The sequence below is a fragment of the Rhopalosiphum maidis genome, chromosome 2 (genome assembly GCF_003676215.2).
Source record: "Rhopalosiphum maidis isolate BTI-1 chromosome 2, ASM367621v3, whole genome shotgun sequence".
NCBI lineage: Eukaryota > Metazoa > Arthropoda > Insecta > Hemiptera > Aphididae > Rhopalosiphum > Rhopalosiphum maidis.
In genome coordinates, this window is record NC_040878.1 from 52,915,985 (window position 1) to 52,938,563 (window position 22,579).

The 22,579-nt window shown below is 24.4% G+C and overlaps 1 protein-coding gene across 3 annotated transcripts; it reads right to left on the reverse strand.

The window, feature by feature from the left end:
* Positions 1 to 845: 845 nt before the first annotated feature.
* Positions 846 to 21,773, reverse strand: LOC113552263 (MLX-interacting protein). 3 transcript variants are annotated; one of them, XM_026955051.1, is made up of 14 exons: positions 21,189 to 21,773; positions 19,299 to 19,405; positions 17,384 to 17,460; positions 17,189 to 17,311; positions 16,081 to 16,219; positions 9,063 to 9,164; positions 3,482 to 4,086; positions 3,307 to 3,424; positions 3,009 to 3,237; positions 2,515 to 2,935; positions 2,156 to 2,445; positions 1,947 to 2,070; positions 1,393 to 1,522; positions 846 to 1,093 (listed from the first exon to the last, which is right to left on the reverse strand). In XM_026955051.1, exons 1-14 carry the CDS (start codon positions 21,386 to 21,388, stop codon positions 960 to 962), a joined length of 2,799 nt encoding a protein of 932 aa, XP_026810852.1. In that variant the 5' UTR covers positions 21,389 to 21,773; the 3' UTR covers positions 846 to 959. The 3 variants fall into 3 exon arrangements, with proteins under 3 accessions (XP_026810852.1, XP_026810853.1, XP_026810854.1); XM_026955052.1 differs by having other exon boundaries at positions 2,156 to 2,400; positions 21,189 to 21,772; XM_026955053.1 differs by lacking the exon at positions 19,299 to 19,405 and having other exon boundaries at positions 21,189 to 21,316.
* Positions 21,774 to 22,579: the final 806 nt, after the last annotated feature.

Below are 22,579 nucleotides of genomic sequence, written 5' to 3' on the forward strand. Positions count from 1 at the left end.
TAGACCAAAGTTCCTATAAAATATAAGATCTCATTTACGAATTGCTTTATTATAATAAATAGAAAAATGATTACTTAAAATGAATTTAACAATGTTACTCCCTTTATCAGTAGCAGGTCAGTATGATAATTTTAAGTAACACCTAATAAAATTATATTTATATTTTAATAAGTCCCAATAATGACTATAATAATTCAAACTGTTTTTAATAAAAATAATATTTAATAAGATTATACTAAAAATCCTATGCATTAATTACACTTTGAAAAGTCGGTTTGTCATTATGCGGATCCAAACACATGGTAAAATATTAAATAAAAATTAACTTTTCTTAACACAAATTAAAATTGTTTCTTAAACCACAAGCACTATTTTGTTTTAAGTCTGTTACCTCTGTAGAGACCTTGTAAACATAATGTTTACAATCACCTTTTTCTACAATTGTTTATATTTATTAATAAATATATATATTAATTAATTAATTAATTAAAATTATTTTGTTGGAGTAATTTTCAAATAAAGAACATTTGATTTTTGTTTTTCATAATATATATTTATATATATATATATATATAGATACACATGTATATTAACTTATAATTTATACTCTGCACTTAAAAATAACAAAACATTTTAGGAATATTAATAAAGATAGATAAATTAATATAATATTGTTTATAAAATAAAATTTTAAGGAAATAAGTTTTTCTATAAGATACAAAAAATATTTTATATACTTATCACAGAAAAAGGTATCTGTATTTTCATAAATAGTTATACATATAAGATTCGTTTAAATAATTAATCAACAAATTAAGGCTCAACAATTATATATATATATATATTGAAAACTTAACAACGTTAAACATAAAAACAAAAAACAAAAAACATAAACAATTATATAATAATTAAAGAAACAAAAATGGCACATACAATGTTAATGATTATATTATATATTTTTAGTTTCGGTTTCCTTGTGGTTGGTGTTTTGTTTGACTTTTTTGAATGATGTTGTTTATTTCTTCAGGTAAATTACTAGGATCTGACAGTATTTCAGTTGATGTGCACAGGTTTCGCAATGCATTTAAAGCAACTAAAAATATACAATTTTTGTTTATAAAAAATAATATAATATATTATACTAAATATTAAATATTATATAATATTTTTTTTTTTTTAAATATTTTATGTGCTAAAAGAATTTGCATTGAAAAATGAGAAATTTCAAACTTATCAAATTGCTCTACAACACTATTAATAAAATTATTTTTTTATATAATACATTTCTACGCTGTACTAAAATACTATTATCTATGCCTAAAACTTTAGTCTATAATACAAGAATATTAGATACTTTTTTTTTATAGACATTATTAAATCATTAACACTCACTTGGCCTGAGATCACCCAATGTACAGTGTTGTTCTACCCACTGAAGAGTAGTGCGATACATTTCATCATAGCTTGATGTAGACACACTAGAGTTAAATGAATTTAATAATGGTTCTGCAATTAAACTCAGCTAAATAATATGAACTTAAAGAATTAAAATACAAATTTGGTGTGAACTTTCAAAACATAATTTTATGAAAAACAAAAAGTGTATGAAGTGTGTATACATTAAAAGAGAATTAATTGTTTGTGCTTTGGGAAAAAATTAATAACGTTTAAAAAAAAAAATATTGTTGTTAATACTATTTATATAAGTTATTAAATTAAAATAAATAAAGATGCTATTTAATTGATTTTAATGTATAAACAAAAATATTTTTTTATGTGTATCATAAGTTATAATATACAACTATTATTTAGTTAATGTGAAATATTTTTATTATTTTAAGTTTTCAGATTCTTTTTTTAATATTAATTATTATACTTTGATGTAATTTTTATTATTTAGTGAAAAATAAAGACTATAACTTAAGTTAAAACTATGTCAAGGATACAATATAAAATTTCCAATTTTCTTGAGTTCGTTTCTTAACATATTCATCGAACATTTCTTTCATTTTTGTTGTTCGTTGTCTAGAAAATGGGGCTCCTGTAGCGGGTAACATTGCTTGACAATTACTGTAAAAAACAATTTTAATCATTTTATAAATGATATAAAAAAAATATTGATAATCAATTAGAAAAAATAAATACATTTACAAACCTAATAGCTAGATTAAGAGATTCAACTTGTTGTTGCAAATTTTGCCTCTCTTCGTATAGCCGAGCTCGTTCTGACCTTAGCTGTAATATATAATCAGCTCCTTTTTGTAACATCGCCGCTTTACTCATTTTTGTGTTTGGATTTTGGTTAATTTGTGGAATTAACATATTCAACATATCAAATCCGTTCTTAATGTTACACCTCCGCTTTTGTTCTGCATTTATATGACAAACTCTTCTATGTTCCTGCACATATTTTAATCTAGGCCTTAAGCTCATGAGCAGTTCACACTAATATTTATTTAAATGAATAAAAACACAGATGTTTATGATATAAAACAAATCGGTGTGTTATATTACCTTATATGGAGTTCTTGATGGACCAGCAATCATAACATGTGTTGGCATTGGCATCGAGCCGTTCCTTTGAGACAAATTCACAGACTCACTGGATTGATTTGGAGAATGATTTTTTTGACAGAGATCTGTACTACATGACATAGGTGATGTTGTTACAGATTGAGGAATTGGAGTATTTAAAGATTGACTATAGTTATTTGTAGGTGATGGTTGATTGCTCGTGGGTGATGGTTTATCTATGACAGAATGGTTAACATACTCTTGAGGTTGAGGGAGCCTATAGTTTGAGTAACCTTGGGCGTTTCCATGTGGTATATCAAACCTAGGTTGAATTTGTGGAAGTTGATGAATACCACCAGGTGTTCCAACTGCATCGATAAGTCCACGAGTATTAGGTGTTAAATTATATACATTACAATCACTAAAAATATTTAAAAAAAATGTATAAATTAATACAGATAAATTATAGTTAATTTATAATTTATATACAATACCTTTGATTCATAAATACAGGGCTTGGTTTTCGATAAACAAGATGATCAGTGTATGAAGTTAAAACGTGATCTGGTGTTCTCGCTCTTCTTTGTATTAATTGATATGGTATCTGTGGAATTTGTGGATTCTGTGGTACTTGCTGGTATGTTTGATAAGATCCATTTGTATTTCGAAACTTAGTCATGTTCGTAGAAACTACAGTTGAACTTGGCGTTGAAAACATATTGTCTAATAAAAATATTATTTTATATACAAAATTATATTAGAAAATATTATAGAATTTAAGTGAAAATATACTTGATGAGAGAAGCTGAGCAAGTAGAACACTTTGGTTGTTATCATTTGAAGAATTTATGCTCGATTGCATAACTTTTTGCTTTGGCTGGGGTTGTCTAGTACGTGGCCTTTGTCTAATCTATAAAGGCATAATAAATTATAAATATCTAATCCTGGGTTATAAATTAATTATTACTTTTGGCGTAACAAAGTGATCTTGTGAATTTCTCACAACTGGAGGAAACTTGCTATATGTTTGTATTTGTGAAGTTCTATTTTTAAAATCATTAGTTGTCGATCCATTGCCATAATTCATCACAGAGGAATTAGATGCAGATATATCTTGATGTTGATTATAACTATTGGAATTTATTACTGGTTCATGGCTAATATTGGGTGTATTGAATTCAAATGGATATACAGGTGGTGGTGGTGGTGGTATCTGCATTTCATTGTGGTGAGATTGTGTAGTTCCCGTAGGAATATTGTTATATGAGAGATTATTGGATGGATAACTACCATTTGAAGATTGATGAAAGATTGTTGGAAAATTAGATTGATAGTTTTCTCCTGTTGAATAATTACTAGCGTGTAATGGACATGATGAATCAGTAGTTTCTTGTCGCATATTTGTCATTTTAAGTTGGTTCATTTCTGAATGTAAAGACAATGAATGTTGTTGATTTGTCTGATAACAAGTGTTTACATTCCCATAAGGTTGATTGTATAAATTGTTGGATGATTCTGTTGACATTTGACATTCTTCTGGTACCGTTGGCAACTTAGGAGGGCTAAATAAATCTAAAAATGCAGAATTTACAAAAATTTATATGAAAATTTGTAAATTAACTTTAATAGAAAGAGCAGTAACATGGTCATAGGCAAAATCTTGAAATTAGTATTCATAATACATGCCATTTATGGTTAATTAGTTCTTACTTTGTTAATAAGATTATCGTAGCTATTATTAAATATGTAATTATTATATTACGAGTGAGGTGAAGTTGTTTATTGTATATTTCACAATCATAAAGAAGACTAACTGGAACAATAGGGGATTTTAGCAATCCTAGTTTATTTATTAAAATCGTGCCTCTGAACATGATACTATTAATGTTATTAATATTTAGTTGTTACAGTTAAACACCAGCAACTAATTGATAATATTTTATTATATTAAACACTAAATATATATTCCAATAAAGGATTCATAATATCTACAATACAATTTAGGTACTTCTACCAATTTATAATAACAAAAATAGCCATAATTACAAAGCTATGCAGTCACAAACACTCAAGTTGTTTGGACAAATAAAACAAAGGGAGACAAAAATATCAACAACAAAAGAAGAGATCAAGAGGAAGACAAAAAAAATAATAGAGGGATAATATACAACAAGACTTTAAAAGATTGGAAGCTATGATTCAAGAATATGGAAATTGGTAGGAGCTGAAAGTAGCAGCTTAAACTTATACAGAGTTATAATATGATGATGATAATAGAAACATGGAATTACAATAAAAAATCTATTAAAGATTTAGTAAATAATTAAAAAATTTCTGATCAAAAATTAGATAAATATGATCTAATTCTTTATTGAGTCTCTTTTATATTAAACAAAAACTAATAGCCATATTTATATTATTTATTATTATAAATATTAATATTTTAGTAGAGCTACTTGCATAAAACAAGACAAATAATAATAGTTTAATTTGTTTTCCACTCATACTGAACAGTTTAAATACTTTGTTAATCATAAGTATGTATTTAATTAGGTACATAATAATTAAGAATCTCCTAAACTTATTAAAAAAATTAAATAATTTAATAATGTTTTTCATGAAATAAGTCAGTAAATGGTTCAAATTAAAAAATGTAATTTACTGATAATTTTTCTGACCATTAACAAAGATTAAAACATTTAGAATACATATTTTAAGTGTGCAAAATATTAACAAAAAATTATCTCTTTCGCAATAGGTCAATATCTAACAACCGTATTAAAATAAGTTATTACTTGTAAATGTATTTATAATAAATGATTTACAAACATTTTAAAATAAATAATTAAAAAATGAACAATGTTTTAATTAATTTTTTAATATAAGTACTACTTTTTTGTTCAAATTAAAAAATAAATATACATGCATACATGTATATTTAATAATATATGTTGAAAGATGAAATAATTATGAATACTAACTACTTTATTATGAATAGGTACTTATAATTAATAGTTTTTATTTTATTTTATAATTTAAATAATTTTTAGATTTTGAGCGGATGAATGTATTGATTTTTACAATGAGTTTTTTTTTTTAAATTTTAGTGTCTAATTACAATTGTTTTTGAAGAATAAATGATTTAATCAATAATTGCAATGGAAGTTTTTAGTATCAATTTTTATTTAGTATTTTAGTGAGCCAAAGGTACAGATTTCTTAGTCCTTTTTAAAATTACTATTTGGTAACCTTGGTTCTAAATTTAACATCACAGTGATTGAACTCTGTTTAATAAGAGAACACACCAATTCTGCACATTATAACTCAAGACTCAATTCACTATAGGAATGTGTCGCATGGAGTGTGTAATATAACTGATTATCATCAGGTCATGGTATTTTCTTACACTAGACAGAATATACGGTGGTAATATAGGTACATATGCATCTAACCTAACCTTTTTTATATTAATAATTTTATTTTCATTCTCTTTTTCTATAAAAAAAAGTTATAACTGTATAATAACTAGATAAGAACTACATAGCATATTAGCATAAGTACTATTATTGTAAACATAAATAATTTCTAGTTTAAAATTTAACCTATTGATTATTTCTTAAAATTATATAATAAGAACTTCTAAAAATGAATTTTATTCAAAATAATAATAATATTTTTTCTTGTCACAAAATAAATCATTATCAGATGATCTAAGCCTACAGTTTCAATAAGGTATGAAATCAAAACTTCTAACTACTCAAGATAAAAATCACAACAAAATATTCAAAATTCTTAATATATCTATCTATTGCCAATACATTTTCTACACATTGAAAATTATGTTTATAAAAAAACAAAAAAATTAAATTAATCATTGAAAGTTTTTAATATTATTAATTATTTTTTCTGAATTACAACTAAAATCAATAAAAACAGATGTTTGTAACATTTTTTCATAGATTTTAATAATTTTCTGGAGAATAACTGAAAAATTCAAAAATTAACTCTCTAAATACCATTTGTGTTGAATTCCCAATCTATAAAGGATCTTTATAGACTATACTTTTGAAGCACTTTTTCTATGTAAAAAAGTGGTGACAAAACTAAAAAAAAATAAATAAAAAACAAAACAAATAAAAAAATATTTAATAACGAAGAAACCAACTCGAAATATCTAAAAATCAACTTTTTTTATAGAAAGATAATTAATAAAATTATTATTGTAATAATTTAATAATTTAGTTTTTTTTAAATAGATAACATACTTATATTTCTTTTTTTTAATTAGGCAGTGTAAACATAATGTTATGTCACATTGACAGTTTAGTTTATTAAACATAGTACTTGTTATAACATTTTCATTTATTAAGAAGTAACCATATGTATTAAGAGGATGTAGTACCCGCATGTGTTGTCTCTGTCTTACACACATACAACATAGAAAATTTCTGTACACCAGTTTCAATATTACACTGTTAGTTTTGATATTTGAGTGAACTGACCTATTATAAAATGTAAAGGTAAGATTATTATCCAGTCTCACAGAAGCCTTTTATTGATATTATTATTCTTAAATAAGTTATGAACTTTTTGAAACTGCACATTTTAATATGATCATAATTTATTTAAAATTTTTTAATAGGTCAGTTCACTCAAATATCAAAACTAACAGCGCAATATTGAAACTGGTGTACGAAAATTTGTTATGTTGTACGTGTGTAAGACGGAGAAAACACATGCGGGAACTACGTCCTCTTAACTTAGTATTATCAATCTCATGAATAACAGTAAATTGTACTGTTATTTTTATAACAGAGTGGATCTATGAATGTGATATATAATCTAATTTAACAATAAAAATATTATATAGCTTTATCGCAGTGTTTTTTTAATGTTTAAGTTGTTAAGTAAGTTTTGAGTATTTTAAAAATAAATATACATACCTATAAAATTTAAAATATAAAGACAAAATTGAACATAAAAAAAAGCTTACACAAGGTCCTATATAATGATTTTACCTTAAAATATGCTAATAGATCAATTAAAAAAACAAAGTGACAATACAACAATATTATAAAGTATATTATATTATAATTATTATTATCAGAAGTAAGGTGATTAGATTTTTCTAATAAAAAAGACATTTCTATAAATTATTTTCTAATAATACACAAATCTATCCACAACCATTAAACAACTGATCACATCATGTTTTAAAGGTTTTCCTAATTCATCATTAATATGCATTGTGCATACATAACAAGTTTACTGTTCTTCTTATCAACGTTTTAACGTTTTTTTTTTTTTTGGTGGGGGGGGTGAGATATATTATTACATACCATTTAAAGAATCAAACTATTATTAGTATGTTCATAACTAATATATTAATTAATTATGCTTGTACAAATTATAACTTAATTTTTAGTTTATATACAATTATAGTTAGTATAAAAAAAAAAAATTTGTAATATTTGAAAATTTTATGTTTTTTTGATTTTTTATTCATTATGGGTTCCACAAATCTTATGAATGGCCCTGGTAGCATGGTCCTTGTACACATTTGAACAAAATTGATAAGTAAATAAATGTTGATATTAATCACGATTTAAGATAGTATTAAATCGTAATATTAATTAAATATTTTAATGATATAAATAACTTAACCTAGTAATAAAAAACTTCTTAAATTATGAATTACTTATTATTTTGATTGAACATTTAAAAACAAAGATTTATCATGATATACTAATATAATAATAATATTGTACTTATTAATATGGTATTGTCACTCTGTTTGTTGAATTTATCTATTATCAAATTTAAAAGCCAGAATTTTATATAGGATCTTTGTAAGATTAATATATTTCAATATGGGCCATAGGGATAATATTCTATTTAAATTTGATTGTAAACCAATGTCAATTCACTCTAATTTTAAATTTAAAATAAAGTAAAATTGATTGTTCTAAATCTGGAAGTAAATTTTACTCTGTCATTGGTGAGAAAGTCAACATAATATACGATGTCTTTTTTATAGGAAAAATGTCAGCTACTAATAATGATGTTTAGTATTATTTAATTGCTGAGTTATTAAAGTTTATACTAGTAGCTAATAATAATAATAAAAAAAAAAAAAAATGAAATAATGTAATAATTATTTTTATTGAGTTGTAAAACTCAAACCTAACCTAAAAGCTAGTACAAAAAATGTTAAATAAAATTGTTACCATCTCTTGTATCTATTAGAATAAAATTAATGATTAATTGAATTGACTAGTAAATTATTAGAAATTGATATAAATTGTAATACCTCTAAGTTAACAATAATGTCGTTAAAAGTAATTTATGTATAATTAACGATTTTTAAGTAATAAATAGCTATACATTTTTAAATTAGTTTTGTCTAATACTATGTATAATAATAATAGAACAGTTAAAATAACCCCAAAGATCGTGAAAACCGAAAACGTGTGAACACATTAGTAATATGTATATAAACTATATTATTTATTATTATTATATCATAGTAATAACAGTATTGTAGGTACCTTGCAAAGGTTCTATGGTATCCATGAATTCATCTAAATTTGGCTGCAACTGTCCTAAACTCGGTTGTATAAAATCGGCAATATTCGTTGTAGTCGATTTGTCTAAAAACAGAAAAAATAATAATAAATCACATAAAGTAAAAATAGAACGTACACAAAAAGACAATAATCATCTTGTTTATAATTAAATCGATTTACCCCCACCCCCGGAATCACTTGGCGGTTAAAAAAAAATCGATTATAAACTTACGTCAAAAAATTGTATCACAATTTATTATATTTCAGCGCGAACGTCACACTTTCAACTTTTTACAATGATATTAAAATATCAAATATAACTATGTATTATACATTAATACAAGTGCACACTGCATGTAATAAGGGGTATTATGTATGAATGTGTAATATAAAGACACGAACGCGCGTGTAACTAATAAGTAGCTAGATGTAGGTATAATTAAACAATAATAAATATTATTTATACATCGGAGAGGAGTTCTGGGCGTGTGTAAATATAATATCAAACGTTCGATTTCAATACTGGCATTACTGGTTGGTGATAACGGATTTACTGCCACCGAGTTAGACCTCTTTAAAAATACCACATTTTAAAGACTATAATCTTATCACAACAAGACCGTATTATAATAATAATAATTTCGATAAAACCGTCAGCCGCGTATTTTGAGATAGTTTTTTTCTTCCTCGAAACAAACACACGACCGTCATTATAATAAAATGTATAATATTATATTATTCAGTAAACGCGTACAGTACATTACATTAAAAATTATAATACACATAATGTTTTAGTACAGCTTATTAATCCACAAATCAAATAATTTCGTTCCATTTTATTTAAAAAAAAATATTGACTGCTATAGTAAAACGTAGCTAATATTGCGATTATTTTTGGCAACACTAATCTCAGCCACAGATCAACCCGAATAAATGTTCCTAAAATTATAGTTTTGTTGTTAAACATAAAAACAGAAGACTCATTTCTAGTTTCTACGACTTTTACTCTAATTTATTATTTATAATATATGACATTTGTTGAATTTTATTTGCAATTTGTTTCTGGGTTCGATCGGTCCAAAATAAAAACGGGCACTTGTAAGGAAGAAATCGAACACGAGCTGAATTCTGTGCGCGGTGTAATTTAATAATTAATAATGGGAGTACATAGTACTACGAGAACGCGCGTACACAACAAACGCATAAAAGACACGTGTTGGCGCAACGAAATATTTAATGTAAATATTTCGATATATTATATACACATTATAGTAATAATAATATACATACGTACGTTTTGTATACATAAAACTTGACGTTGGCATATTGGACTATAACCTACGAGCTGATTAGGAAAATCTCGAATGTCGAGAAATAGCGCAACTAGGAGGTTTACAAGTGTTATTAAAAACGATGTAACGGAACAGTATCAATTTGTTCGGTTATGATATTATGGCGATGGCAGCAGGATGATGGCATAAAACGATGGTATTAAGCTCTTCGGGAGGGCGGAGAGAGGAGCGGAGCTTCTCGTAATCTAATCAACGAATATATGTTTTTCGAACGATAAACTCTTTAATTGGTTTTTCAAGTAGTATTTGGGACATACTGGTAAGCCGATAAGAACAATTAAATAAGTAAATAATATCTAATTATAAATTATTACTGTAATTTAGACAGTGATTCTTAGTAGTCAGTGAATTTAATACATTAATGCCAAGTCTTGCATATAGTCGTATAGATATTACACTAAATAATAAAAATCAAGTAAAAAAACAAAAACATTGTATAATGGCAATAATATAGTGTTTAGTAAACGATGTGTGTTGCGAAATCTCGAATTATTACAGAAAAGAAATCTCTCAATAACACTTGCCAACTTATTGATTTAATTAATTTTTCTTCAATCTTTGTACACGAAAAAATTAGATACAATTTTCTTAAAAATCATGCTAAAAACCAAGGCTTTTTATGTTTTGTCTTACAATTAAAATAGATATTCGATAACAATTCAGTATTTTTTTGGTTTTTCTAAATTGGAAAAAATATTATATTTATACTATTTTATGGCCACGTTATTTTTTCTTATTTACTTAAAAACAGAAATAAAATAATAGACTGATTCTCCGGTTGAAATGTAAAACCATAAACATAATAGTTAATACATACAACATACAATAATATATTATATAATATAATATGTAACAATCACCAGACAGCAGACATTTTCAATGAACAAATACAATCTTCCACTTAAGTAATCAATAATGATGGTATTTATAATAAGGACCCACACAAATAAAACCACCTAAAATAAATTAAAACCTGATTCTCTTTTAAGGAGAAATCTAAATGCAGAAAAATCATGACTTCATGCATCTTATCGTATTATAAAAATGATTCATTCTCAATCTCACCGCAAGGAAGAAATTCAAGAAATAGTTTCAATACATCATGTCATCATAATATCATACTATTCATACTATAATATCCTGTCTAATGGAATAACAGGTCGATCTTGCGCATCTCCATGCGACACCTCTTGCCATGGGTGGAACTAGTATCAACTATTGACGACTGGATAATGGATACAGAACGGCAGAATGACCGATTTTCGTCGGGTTGTGGCGTTTTCTTGCTGGACAAAGCACAAGCACCAAATCACCTAACACCTAACTCCTAAGGATAAATACAAGTAGCATAACTACATGAACATTGAACACAATCCACATCGTCAATATTTTTACACGTATTAACGTATTTTAAAGGATATAAATTATTTTATTTTATTTGTAACTTTAAAAGTTTTTGTTATGAACTATGAGTAAACTTCATAATTCATTAACCATAATGATTATATAGGAACAGGCCCGAACGCAGGGGGGTTTTGGGTGTTTAAACCCCTTCCAAAATATCAGGGACAAAAAATAATTACCTGACCTACAAGGCTAAAAATGAATAGTATGATATTTATGAACATTTTTTCTTAATAGTACTAATATTAGTAATATCATATATTTAACTTCAAATTCCAAATTTTAAAATAATGAAATAATATAATACACATTAAATATCAATTATAAACATCTATTTAAAAAATTAAATAACAATACTACTACTACTACTACTACTACTAATAATAATAATAATAATTAAAATTGGTATCCTCTTTTCGTGAACAAGTGGGTTTAATTATAAGATATTGATACATATTATATTATATAGTTGTGACGATTTTAATAATTAGTAATTATCTAAGTGCAAATGTATCAATAATATTATTATAATACCATAATAGTTGCAGATGTCAAATGACGAATACTAATAATAATTAAGAACAATTTTAATAGCTACCACAATAATATTAAATGCACCCAAGTTTAAAACCTGAATCACTATATAATAATCAATATCGAGACATATTATTATAAATATGTAATATAATTCTGTAGCTATAAATTATAATAGTCTTCTTCGAATCAAGCAACAAGAAGGCATGGGTGCATCAATTATATGAATTTATTATAAGTCATAACATTTATTCATTTATAACTATTGTATATGTAGTATGTACTACTCACTTTAAGTACTAATCAGTAATCCGTCTACCGTCTTACAGTAATATTTTATTTATTTAATTTATGTGAGTTACTATTTATTAATAATAATAAAGTAGGTACCTAATAACAGATTTTATTTTACTACTTACTACTACGTAAAATGTACTAAATATGAATAATGGTTATATTATCATTAATTTAAAACCTGTCTATTATAAAAAAGTGTTGTATATTTTATCTTCTACATATTTTATGGTATATTTATATTTTATATATTTTAAATTACAGATATTCAGTTTCATGATTTAAGGGAGGGGAACTTCTTGGATTGTAGAAGCAGAGCTCAATGGGAGAATAATCAATTGGACTACATTCAAATAGTTAATAGTATACTATATTACTATAAGTCAACATATTCCAACACAGGGGTGTTAATCCTAATGATGCTCCAGGGGATTGGTGAACCAAATGAATTAGGGGGCATAGCCACCTAATTATTATATATAAATATATCGCATTTTGATTTTAGTTATTTACCATTTCATTAATGTACATTCAGAATCTAATATAAAACTTTTAAGATTGAATTGGTATAGTTATAAAATCTGGAAATTTTTGTTTCATTATAAGTAAGTATGTTACTACAATTACTGCGTAAAAAATAATACTGAATAATATTTTCAGTTTTCAAGATACTTTAACTTTTTAATGAAATGATAATATCATAATACTATGGTTAAAATTTTGAGTTTACGTGTATACTGGAATATAAATAATTTTTTAGATTTCTAACCAGAACAGTGAATTTCTTTTTCTGAATAAAGTTGACAAGTTTTTAACTTATATTGCCTGTACAAATTCATACTTAAGTTTCAGTTTAGTTTAAGTATGTAATTTCTAAGTATTTGTATGTACAAAAACATAATTTGTAAATACTGCTGACTAATAAACCATACATTAAACCATGGCTAACTTCTCTTGGAATGTTTAATCTTAATGTTTCTGGATAATTAGTCAGCTGTATTTACAAACTTTGATTTTGTGCTTACTAAATAATGACCAAATATGAATTTATGGGTATGTGGCTATAATAAAGGTCAATCAGAGTTAACTTTTCATGTCCACAATCATTAATTGTAGAATTGACACATTAAACATAATAATTTACAGGTGAAGAATTTTTATATTCATATTACTTTTACATTAGTTTTATAATAGGCTTACACGTTACACAGTAGCATGCGAATAATTTGAAGATCTGAAAAATTACCATTTGGCCACTCATGCACCCTCAGCTTTTAATCTAATTGTTTTTTTTTTTTACTTAATAATATAAACATAATTATTAAACAATTAAAAATTGCTATTATTGTATTAAATCAATTGCCCAGTAGTCAATACCCACCCATCTACTTGACAAGTAACTAGGCTCATACACAAAATATTTAAAATTTGTGAAAAATGCCAAAAAAGAAATGTCCACATGGAGTTAAAAAAGCAAAAAAACTTATCAAAATTAAGGTATTTTAATCAAATGATAGAAAAGAGCTAGGGCTAGATTAATAAAAAAATTATTCAAATAACAATAAAAATTATCTCAATTTTATTATTTTTTAATAAAATTCAATTAAATTGTTTGTGCAAAAACAAACATTTCTATTTTTTGTTATCATACAAATCAAAAAAACTTTAATGTCCGTAAAAATATAAAAGTAAATAATTAAAATGCAAACATTTTAATAATTGGTTGTGAATAACTAAATAGTACCCTATCTAGAGTCAAATAAATAAAATAAAACAATGAACCTCTCTAGGATATAGTTTAAGTGATATACTTCAAGTTTAATAATAATTATTATACAAGAAATCAGAATCTATAATTTTGTTATATAAGTTAAATATTTAATTTCGATAAATTTCGATTTTATACAGTGGCGTGTTTATAGGGTAGGCCGACTAGGCCCAGGCCTACCCAATTTTTATTTGTCTGTTTGGTTTGTTTTTTATCAAAAATAAAAATGTTACTATTAATATTATTAATATTTGTTATTGGATATTATTATCATACACATATCCTATTTGACAGGACAAATCTTTCCTCTTAGTTATAAACAATATAAACAAACTTATACACTACAGAACAAATCTGGCCTACCCAATTATTTCGTGCTCGACACGCCGATGATTGTATGTATATTTTATACATTAAATATTTATTAATATATTGTATACTAAAAGTTATGAGGAATCGACAAAAATCATATTTTAAATTAACTTATCAACTTCAAATAAATTAAGGTATATTCTGTATAAATCATAAACATTATCATATTAATTTATATTATAAATACATAAATTGGTATTAAAAAAAATTATTAAATGATTATATACAATCATTATCACAATACATTTTTTATTTTATTATAGTAAGTACTACTATGATATAAAAGTTTGATATTTGATTCACAACATCACCTTTGCCCCTTTTCAGAGGCACAAAGGTTCTGAGACATAAACAAAAATAAAAATATCACCAATGTCAAAGAATACATTTTAATTAGCATAATACATATTATCATTTAATATTTTAAATCATAAATGGTTGTTTTTGAGCGTTTAATTTAATTTTAAAGATTAATTAATTTAATTAAAGACAGGAAAATTTTAAAAGTGTTTTAATCTATTAGCATCACAAAACTATTGAATTCATCAACTTTTATTTTTATTTTATTTTAGTTAAATTTATTATTTATTATAATGACAATTATGAAATTGGGACAAAAAAATATTCATGATATTTGAAAAATTATATTAGTCTTATAGGAAAAAGTAATACTATGTTGTACTTAAGACCTAATGTATTTGAAAAAAAATTTTTTTAAGTACCTTATATAAAATAATTGATATTTTTTTAAAAACATATTTTTATCAAGAATTGTACATGGAAAATAATGGTTTATTAAACAAATAAACTACAAATTAATATGTTTATTAGATCAGTCAATCAACACTTATATAATGTAATACATAAATCCCCAATAATATAACTTTTATCTAATAACTACAGCTATGGCTTATCCTAACAGCTCTTATATTTAGAAACTTATCTTTATAATAAACATTTAAAACATCACAAAATTAATTAACTGTGTATAATATATTATACTATTATAGATGACACAACATAACCTCATTAAATATTTTGCTGTATACAAAACATATTTTTTTTAAATTATGAAACTTTTAATTTTTTTTGTTAAAATGAAGCAAAGAAAATTTGTTTATTATATTATATGAGTGTATTCAAAATATATGTAAAATAATAATGCAATTTTTAAATCTGAATAGTTCTATTAGATTTGTTGTAAAAGTCTATAATATTGTTAGTTGCTACACTACATGAATATATTATATTAGTTTGCTATTAAATAATTACATACCTTCTCTGGCATTTGGAAATTCAAAGATGCGAGAATTTGAGGTCACAGTTGAAAAAAGTGTATCACTTATAAAATTCATATAATCATCATCAATTCTTATATCACAGTTGTTTTGTTGCCATTCTAAAAATTCATTTAACTGAAACATAACATATTAACAATTATATTTTAAATATTAGTCTGATAAAAGTGTTAAAAGTCCATATTATGTTGAGATTTGCTTAAAAATAGGTATTTGCATGAAAATATATTTAAGTTTTCTATAAATCTACTAGATAATGTAGAAAATGACCTTACTAATGTAGATTCATGTTTAAATATCAGGAAAAAAATACAATATATTTAAAATTCACCTAAATAAAACTAGTACTCATAAATATCTAAACAAATTGTAAAATAAACTAAAAAATAAATTATTTTGCCATTTGATTTTTTTGTAGACAAATTAAAGAGTATATTATATTTATCACATGTATGAAGTCAAATAAAATTAATTCTATTATTAGTATGTTGAGTGTTTTTACTTAATTGTTTCTTTATAGGATTCATTATTCTTTATTTTTCTATCTAATATAAATAGAATAACACTAAATGATACCTATATGAATATTAACAACATATACAGTTAAATATAAAATAATTTTAATTTTAATCTAGTTATAAACTGTTAGATAGAAAAAACGGAAACAAAAAGTTTATTTAACATCATTATAAAATATGATAATTAACAGTGAATGTTTATGCACATTTTTATTTTTTAAATTTATCTATAGCTGAGAAAGTAAATTTGTTTTTTTTTTAAGTCAGTATTATATTAAATTAGATAAATAATGTAATATATATTATAAACTAAACATTTAAACTAAATTTTTTTAAGTGAAAAAAAGTAAAATAATAATATATTTATATTATTTTGTTATTTCATTGTAAGTCATACTATGAATATCGATTAATTAGATAAATGTTTCAAATTATAATCTTATTAGACAAAAAAAATTTATTTTAAATGTATACTAATGTACATATTAATTTGAATGATAATTTTCAAATTGATATATAGTTAAAATACTGAATAATGATTATATTGTTATCATAATTTAATAATTACTAATTTTTGTCTTTCTTTGAATCCATTTTGTAGTAAACTTCGATAAAATAGCCTCCATTTCTTGTATTCTGCAGTTACTGCATTAAATTTTCTTTTCCAATATTTTCCTTCCAAAACAACAGCCTAAAAATAAAACCAATTAAATTGTATTTTTTAAATTGAAACAAAACAATACTATTATTTATTTTATATTACCTCTGGTTGTTTATGAATGTCTACAATTTCCACAGGTGATGCAAACTGACAGATCATGTAATTACTTTTCTTAATAACTGTTAATAATAAATAAAATAAAAAAAAAATAAATAAAATATTTGTTATCCTACGACCTACATCATTAAGATAAATTAGAGAAATATATCAATGAATATCAAAAAAGATAACCGTAGACAATGTTTATTAGTTTTCTACGGATGGATGAAAAAAGGGGTACTGTCAAACACTCTACTCATTATATAATAATTATTCACTTTTTGTTCTATATAACTGCTTAAAATAATTGTTTAATTATATTCGAGTTTATTCAGTAGTATGTGTGAAACCTTATTCATTTTCAATCTGCCCATCCTACTTGTCATCAGTGGCATGGTGAAAGGGTTTTTATAATGCCTTTTTAGGGTGGGTGGGTAAATAAATTATAGTAAGCAATAACATAATTAGTCCATAATCAGTTTTAAGTTTTCTTTAATTAGTATTAATGAATGAATAAATTCATGAATTCATCGATCACGAGAAAAAACATGAGTTTATAAAACACAGTATGTATACTACATAAGCATAATACCTTTGCAGAACTATAGATAAAATATTTTGTATTTTTACTAATGTGGGTACTTTTTGGTATTTTTTAAACAATTTAAATTAGGTGCAAATATCAAGCAACAAGTATTTTAACATTTCATCAAAATTAATTTTTTTTGTATAATATGTATGTATTAATTGTAATTATCTTATTTTTTGTGTTTTTATGTTATAAATGTATTTTAGGCCGTTATCAGATGAGCCTTAACTATCACAAAACAATATTTTAATACAATGCTAAGTCTACAAATTCATATTTAAAAATGTTCTAAACTAATATAGACTAATAATAATTTATAGATATAAATTATAATGAACAGTTTGTTATAAAATATTACATTTAAATATTTAAATAATAAAGGAATGCTAGTAATGCTTGCCAACAAATATTATGGTTAAACAAATAATTAAATTTTTGTATATTCATTATAAGTTTATATTTTATATTAAAACAAGTTTTGTTAATATTTATTTATTTATTATATTAATATAGAAAATAGGTTACAAGTATGGGTGTGAGTATGGTCAAATTCATATATATTAATAATAGAATATTTTCTACTTATTTTAGCTAAAATAAGAGACTAATATTCTAAATGTGTGAATGAGATACATTAATACATGACAATTTATAGCTATTTCTACTCAATATTTACATATTTTAAATTAAATTATTATACTTATTAAACATGTTTTTAAAATCAATATCACTGATATTGAACAGTTTTATTGTTGAACATTAATAGCTAAATTGTATAGAAGTGTACCTTTTTAAACGAGTTTTATATAATATGTTACTCTATGACCCAACAAACTCAATTCATCCAGTATCATATGAAAGTTTTATTTTTGTATTTTTGTAACTTAAACATGTTATATTAATTTATTTTAAATTAAGTATTGTATTTTATGTCAAGTAAATTATAATATAATATACAAATTCCATGTATGGTACTTATTGATTAATATCTGAAATTAAAAACAATTTTTTACTTTTATAGTGAGCAAAAGTAAATTGTGATACTTTAAGATGTTTTAATTAATTTTTATTATAAATGGGTTACTAATTATGTGGTAAATAAAATATATGGCTACTATAATATAATATTATGTAGTGTGATGGGTTTTACTATTTTATATTTACTAAGGATTTAACATAATAAAGAGTTTGTCTAAGACTATAATGTCAAATGTTAAGACCTTTATAATCAGACATTGAAAGAAAGATAAGAAAATGTTTAACCGTCATTTAAATGGTATAAATTGTGATAAGTCTATACAAAAACATGTAATCTCAAAAATAACTCACATTGCATATGCCAACACCTCCATATTAAGTTGTTTAAACGAATTTTGTCTTTCCACCTTAAACGAACTCCTTTGAAACGATTCCATTTAGGGGAAGTTAGTTTGTGTCTAAAATGCAAAAATCAAAATTGAAATGCTTTCAGTATAGTATGTTAATTAACCAATTAAAAAAATAATAATAACTTTGAATTAATTTATAAATTAAGCACATTATTAGTTAAAGGCTAAAATATTATATATTATATATATTATAAATATATTATATATTTAGTATATCAATCAGCAATTACACCAGTTTTATTTTAAATAATATATGGAAAAAATTTGATTTGAAATAAATTTAAATAGTTATAATTTTTAGTTTTAGATATTAAAATTAGGAGTATACTTTAATCATTAAAAATAATGTACCAAATAAATTTATTATACTTATTTTTAATTACAATTAAGTTTAATTAAATTGATTTTTATTAGTATCAGTGTATTTTTTTGGCTGCAGTAAAAACAACATTATATAACTTAATAAATGTATTGATAAAAATGTTTAAAGTTGAAGTGCCTTGATACAACAAAAATCATTTTTTTTCTTTTCTTATAAAATTAGAGTAAATTAAAATAAATTTTTTCAAAAAATAATTAGTATATATATTGGCAAAATAAAAAGAATCATATAAAGGGTAGAATATGGAGATACATATTTTACACCTAAGAAATACAATTATGGATATGAAAAACAATAAACTTTATCATATAGGCAGGGTCGTACTCAGACCAGTTTTGACGGAATTAATCTAGGGCCTACCCCCCAAGCCTATTTTCATGAAGGGTCCATGCTTACAAAAATAATTATCTTGACGGATTTCGACTGTAGCTGAAATGGGCCCCAATCACTTTTTAGAACTTATTCATTTATTAACATTGTATGTCTACATATTATATTAAATTCATACATAAATGTATTATTAGTTTTTGTGAATAATAAGAAAAATTTTCTTTTAAAAACAAGCCTAACTCTACGGTAAATAAGGGGTCAGGGAAGATTTAATTTGCCAATGCCAGTCAAAGTTGAGTACGGCCCTATGTATAAATAATAATAGTGTACTATTTATATATTATTACGTTGTTTGTTGAATTGGCATATAGATAATAATATTTGAATACTACATAATTCAATGGTTGTAATATTATAAATCACGTCGAATAGATACTCATTATTAGTTTAAATAAGGTACCTATACCTAAATAATTATCAAAAATATAACCAGTTAGAAATTAGTTTATGGACATTAGCACATTGAACATACACATGTCAAAAAAATTTATTTAAGTTTATGTCCCAAAGGAGTAAAGGTTTCTTCACCCTCCATTAAGTATGATTCTGCGAGAAACACGATAACAAAACAAAAATTAAAGATTTTATTTAAATAATTATTAAATGAAAATAATTTACACTGAAAAATATTAATTATAACATAATATCAAATAAATTACTATTTTAGATACTTTATATTTAAATAACATTAAGTTATCAAAATAAAGTATTTGTTTTATACGAGACAAAATATGATAAAATATAGTCCTAACATAAAACTATTATAAACATTTTTTTAATTTAAACAGTGTTCTTGTGGAGTATGAAGACTTAGTACCCATTTTTTGGATTACTGAGAATAAAAATCATAATTAAATATACCTACCATATTATAACAGGTTTAATATTGTATTAAGTTAACAAGTAAGAACATTATTTTTTTGATATTTATTTTTCTCAAGGATTAAGAAATACCAGTAATTATAAAAATACAACTAAAAAACAGAATAATGCTGTTGTTTGCTCGGATATTACCTATCTATCTATCTATTATAATAAGTGTATTGATGTATAGTTTACCTGTAAGCCACGGACATACATTGGAACAGATTATTTAACGAAGTTTTTGAATTGTTGATGTCAGCCCGCGTCAGTATTTCTTCAGACACGGGCACCGCCACTTGATATTCGTCGTCTTGTGCTTCAGCCTCAAAATTTGAAACCATAAAATGTCCAGAGTGTATGGTCTCCTTAGTGGCGACTGTCGTTTGTGACATCATAATCAGGAGTATAAATCGTAATTTTATTTATTATTCAAATGCATGTCGGGCATTTCTCGTTTTTGGGTAAAAACAAAAAAAAAAAAAAAAATGAAAAATAAAACTGTATCGACGGCAGCTGCGACGTTATTATACTTAATAGATTGCTGCACGCCGTAAACATCAACAGACAACACACATATTCTACTACAGAATAACTGATAAACTGACTAGTTACTGGGCATCTGGGATGGTAGGTTTGCGCTGCGTTCATGCCCGACGATTAAACGTGTTTGAACTCATTACGCACGTTCGCCGTACAGCAAAAACGTTTCTCAAAAACATTACATATTATTATGATTATTTTATATTATCCTAATGGCTAATAAAACGAATAAAAAACAATTTCTATGGTACGTATATATTGTTTTGTGATATCCGCCGCCACCGCGGACAGTATATTTTCGTAGATAACAGGCACACATGCGCGTTTTTGATTACGGTAAATATAAAACACCTGTTGCACTACTCACTAATCAGTCAAAGAAAACATAAACGCGTGATGTTAATGCTAATATGTCATTGAACCGTTCGAGTTCTCAAGTGTAAAACTTGAAACTGTCTTTCAATTACTTTAATATGTACAGTTAGTATCTATCTATTATTATATATTATTGTCAATACTCAACAACCATTGTATTCATTTAATACATTAATTTATTGATGATGAGACATACTAAAACAAAATGTAAACATTAAAAAATCAAATAAATTTTTAAAAAATTTTTGATTTTTTTTTTTTTAATTTACGTTTCTATTTATTCTGTGTTGCACTATACTTTTACTATATCATAAAATCGTATACGCTACATTATAATTCAGTGATTCGCAAGATCACACAGTGACGTAGTAAAATAATTAGTTTCAAGGGATGTTCTTAGATTTTTACTTTACTATTATATAGATTAGAGATTGCCAACCAGGGTGTCACGAAATTATTTGATATACATTTTTAGTCTATAGGCCATATAAGGCTTAGGGTGCCGTGAGTCAAAAAAGGTTGGAAATCTCTGATGTAACCTATCAGATGTTGAAACTTGAAATTATAACCATATACTAACTGCGTCTACCAAACATAATCTTCAATCAATTTAATGGGCATAAAATATAAATGTATTATTTTATTATATGTGTAATTGTAGAAGTCCTGTT